The sequence below is a fragment of the Cyprinodon variegatus genome, unplaced genomic scaffold, assembly GCF_000732505.1.
Source record: "Cyprinodon variegatus isolate N-32 unplaced genomic scaffold, C_variegatus-1.0 Scaffold27, whole genome shotgun sequence".
NCBI classification, from domain to species: domain Eukaryota; kingdom Metazoa; phylum Chordata; class Actinopteri; order Cyprinodontiformes; family Cyprinodontidae; genus Cyprinodon; species Cyprinodon variegatus.
Window position 1 is genome coordinate 1,952,206 of NW_015150480.1, and position 4,976 is coordinate 1,957,181.

The 4,976-nt window shown below is 38.1% G+C and overlaps 1 protein-coding gene across 1 annotated transcript in view; it reads right to left on the minus strand.

Moving 5' to 3' along the window:
- Window positions 1-4,976, minus strand: part of kiz (kizuna centrosomal protein) — a 36,232-nt gene that overhangs the window by 23,466 nt on the left and 7,790 nt on the right. The window contains 2 exon segments of the mRNA XM_015396821.1: window positions 3,235-3,493; window positions 3,626-4,220. Of these exon segments, the coding sequence (XP_015252307.1) occupies window positions 3,235-3,493; window positions 3,626-4,220 (854 nt within the window).

The window sequence follows — 4,976 nt, forward strand, 5'->3', positions numbered from 1 at the left end:
AGTCTCTATACTTCAGTTAAGGATTAATCAATTACTAAATTAGTTGACGATTATTTAAAAAATTGATGTATCATGATTAATTGTTTTAGCCCTAAAACAAATCTTGCACCCCCGTTTTCTCTTTATATATGCAATAATGACATTGCAATTAAATTCCAATTAATTCTATACTGTTAACATTCTCCTGCTGGTCTTTTATTGTGACTGAAAGAAGTATGTCTGAAAGTTTAAAAAAAAACCTGAGCTATTGTGCAGTTAGGTGAGACTATATTGGTGAAGCCGACACACTGGGGCCATTATGAATCTACTCTGAGAAGAAACAATATTTCAGTCTCCCTCAGTTTGTCTGTGCTGGAGGAAAAAAATAATATAATGGGATAATCTAATGAATTGCCCGGGACTGGGGTTTGAATGGAAGGAGCGATATAAACTCTAACCTTAAGGGAGAGGAAAAGAGAGCGAGAGTATAGAGACTGGATGCTCTCTGAGCTTTACATCAAAGCCTCTGGTTCTCTCCTCAGACACAGAAGCTCTCTTTGTTAGCAAAGAGGGCTGCAGCCCCCACCGACGTCTCTCCATTGCAGGCTAACCGCAGCTCCTCTTCGGGTCACGCCATAAAAAGTATGACAGACCACACATAAATGTGGCTGGTGCACTCTTAGAGAGAAAATATAATCCCTCAAACTGCTTAAGAAATAAACAAAGGCTGTACTAACTTTTAAATAAAGAGGATTTAATGAGCAAATGCTCAAAAACATTCTCTTTATTTGCAATTACAATACATACAGTAAGCATGGCGCAATCTCTAGTGTAACACAGAAAAAGAGAAAACACATAAACAAATGTGTTATTATATGCACAGAAAGAAAGTGGACTGTAAAATGCTCACATGGGCCTGCTTACAAAAATGTTTATATGAAGAGGGAAAAAGCTGAAGCGGTGTGCAAAAACATTCGCATGGGGATTTCTGTGACTCTGACTCCATCCAAAGTGATCCTTCAACTCAGAAGCCATCATCACGCTAAGGATTTGTGGCTGTAAGTGCTGTCCACATGCCCACCCTCCAGAACACTCTATGGTGCCACAATTTCCTCCTCCAGTGGGGACTTCCTGAGGTCTCTCAAGCAGAAAATTGCTCTGTTAGAGCATTATCTTGGATTATGGCAATATTGTTGTGGACAGGTCCTAAGCTCTTCTCTCTATAAGATGCATCACTGCCACAACAGTCGCTGCAAATGCAAGGCTGTAGAAAACAATGCTGCCTGGACTGTGACTCCCACTGCTCTTCTTTGTAAACCTATGATTTGATGCTAGTAAAGAACATCACAAAATACAACTAAGTGAACTTTAAAAAAGGCTAACCACATTGTATCAATTTTAAAAGGACTATATGCTAACACAGAAGAAAATACTTGAAGCCAGCAAAACTGATTTTAATTAAATCAATCAAACTCACTTTGCATATTGATTGGCAATTATAAGTTAACATGTGATGGTCTAAATGTTTTGGTACTTTGATGTAAGCCATTTATTTAACTAAGAAAGCAAATCTACCCTCCCATAGCTAAGCTAGCAAGCATCTGTGCATAAATGCCTCTGATAAAATCATATAAGGAATTACACAACTGATCAGTTCTTTAGCACCTCTATTTGTATTTTTACTTATTTTTTATGCTTCTAATCAATTACCTGACTTTTTTTTTTTAAACAGAAACAACAAAAACATTGAGTTGGCACCTGATCATTTTGCCCTTCTGCTAAGTCTTAAACCTGCTTTCATTTTGTTACCTATCTCCATGAAATACGGGGGCAAACTGGCATGTTAAATGCCTTATATTACCTATTTAGGGTTGTTGACTTTTATAAAAAAAAATTACAATTTCTTATGGATATAATATCTCTATTAAAATAGCAGAGAAGTCTTTGGAATGAATTGCTAGGTAACAAAATCCACTATATATATAAAAAAAAAAAAGAATCAACTTTTACATATAAATAGAAAAATTCAGCCGCTTGGCATCGGAAAAGAACGCCAACACTTAACACAGACTACAATACCCAAGGTGCTGAAGGCCACAGAGAAAGTTGGAAGCATAAAAGAGAGAATGTGGATTGAGCACAATAGATCACGTCTATCAATTGCTAATGCATACTTATCTATGGCAACACAGCCTCCTCTTTGATGGAATAATATTAACCCAAAGTTACCTTCTACTGTTCCATATGTATTATTAAAGCCAAATAACCAAGTTTTCTTAAAAAAAAAATAAAAATAAATACACAAAAAATAAATCTTAGCACCCATGAAAACATTTTTCAAAAGCCAAGTAGGGCATATTGAAGGAGTAAAAAAAAACAAAAAAAAAAACAGTTGCATGGAGATAAGTGGTTCCAGAAAGCCAAAGTCCATAACCAATTAAAGGTATAGTGGAGGATTATTGCAAATTTTTGAAAAGACCGCCCTCTCCACTTTTAAAAAGAAATGCACATGCACAACCCTGTACCTGCTCTAAAGAGGTAACGCCTATTAAACACGTGCCAGAGCGTGTATGAGCCCATTTCCCCTCGTGCACGCTCTGTTAAAAAGTTGCTGTTTGCATTGCTCATAAACGCTCACTTTCCATTAGAAGATTTGCAAATTTTTCCACTATGTCAGACAAACCACCAGTAAGTGACAATGGGGACGAGCAGATAGGACAGCCTTACGCAAACATATCACCAGAATGACTGACAATTAGGAGGACCACTTATTTTGATGATCCACAGAGAAAAAGAAAAATCTCAACTATACCTTAAAGTTAGGACAAGCATTATATGTCATTTAGTTTCATAAGTGATGAACAGACACATGTCAGATGGAAAAAGTGCTAAAAACAGAACAGATTTATATCACTTAAAGTCCAGAAGAAGATCTTGTCATTGTTCAACACAGTTCACCATCCATCATGACTTGGATAACATTAGATTTGAACTTTGGCCCAAAAACATAATTAACCCTTTTTAACTTCCGTGCAACTCAAATGCTTCAGCATCTATGTAGCAGTCTATTCCAAGTTCCCAAAAAGTTTTTGCCCTAGTGTTCATAATTACTAGAATAATGTATATGCTTTGTGTGATGGAATAAAGTATATATGAAACAACATATTTGCGTACAGTTTCTGCTGAAAAGAAAAGCACAGCACTGGGTAGTCTCTTTAAATTTTCACAAACAATAGCATCTCAGACATACTTTACCTTTTCAAAATCACTCCTGGAGTTGAGGCTTTACTGGTTAAAAGTTCTGCATTCTTAGACCCATCAGAATGGAGGGATGAATCAGGACGATGCTGTTTGTGATCTTCACTTCCTCTGCGAGAGGTATTTCTTTCTGATGCAGCCTCCTCTGGTAAATCCTCCTCAAGCTCCGATTGTGTCAAAGAAATTGTCAGGTTACTGGAACTGCTCTCTGACGACTGCACATCTGAGCTTGGTTCACCAGCACTCTCACATTTTCCTAAATGTAAACAAACCAAACAGCATTGCTTGTTTAAAAGAAGGAAAAAAAAGGATTCAAAGGGCAAACTTTCGTGTTAAAAACTGCCTGTTTCTGTGGAGGCACATAAAAGGAAGAAATATCACTACAAACCTGATATCTCTTGAGCTTCTTTTCTAAAAGTGGTTTCAGGCTTCAAATGGCCAAGACCTCTCTCTTCATCTCGCATTATGAGAGGCTTGTGAGCCACCACTTGGGAGTCAGTGGGTTCTGCAGGGGGATTCTTAGCCATCGCAGGGTTACTGTTGCTGGGAGATGGATTCTTCTCAGACCCTGTCAAGGTCACTGGAGGTGAAGCTTTTCGTTCATCATCACTTGCAGAAGCTACACAGGCAGCTGCGGCTGTTAAGGCACGAGCAGATGGAGGCAGCCCTGACGCTCTTTCATGTTTGTCACTCAAATTACATTCGTCAGGGGAATCGTTTGAGCTTGAAATGTCATCTGATAAATGTGCTCGCTTACTGGCAGCATCCTCTCCGCCAACTATGAAGTCCTTCAAAAGGCCACTTGGTAGACGTTCGTGCGGGTGAACGCTGCGATTGGGTGAACGCTGAAATGCTTGCTCTGAGTGTACACTTGTGGTCCCAGCTTCAGCATCGTAGCCCCCGGAGGCCTGGGGGTCCATAAAAATGTCCACAGGCTTCAAGTTCTTGCTGCTGTCCCACTTTCGTCTCTGCGGACCTTTAACCTGCATTCAGGAAAAATAGAACTGATTTAAAGTTCTATTTCTTAAATTGAACCAGTGAAGTGTAGTTAGAAAATATAAGCAAAACTCAAAAACTATACTGATTTACACACAGTGTACACCAAAAACGGTGGTTAAATAGCTAATGAAAACTCACAAATATAGTTCTCAGAAAATCTGAATATCAGATCAGTGGTGAGGGGGGTAATAATGTATCAGAATCAGGATATTTTTGGGTGTAAAATACTATTAGGAGGCAATCGGCTGGCCCACAGAGGGCACCAGGGCCCCGCCCCACTCAATGACCAATGATCTTGATTAAGACATACAAAAACAAAAATGTAATTGTAAAATTTAAATATTTCAAAATGTATGAATATATTTTTTAGATGTGCAAGATCAAAATTAAATCTTTAATGGCTGTTTTGTTAGTCGTCGGATTGGTGATGTATTTCCAGCCTGGGGAGAAAAAATTAGGGATGCACGATATTGGGACCCCTATCGGTATCGGCCTGTATCGGCCTTAAAACTGAATATCGGACATCGGCCACCCCACCGATATTTAACCCGATATTTGATCAGCTTCTGAGTTTCTAAAGTCTATAAAAACAAAAACAAAAAGTACTTCTTCTTCTTCCTCAAAAACTTGTTTTTTACAGACTTAAAAACTTCTAAAGGCGAGGGAAAAAATATTGATACATTAAATTATCAAAATATCTTCATATGCTGATATATCACTATTTAAAACACCATATCAAT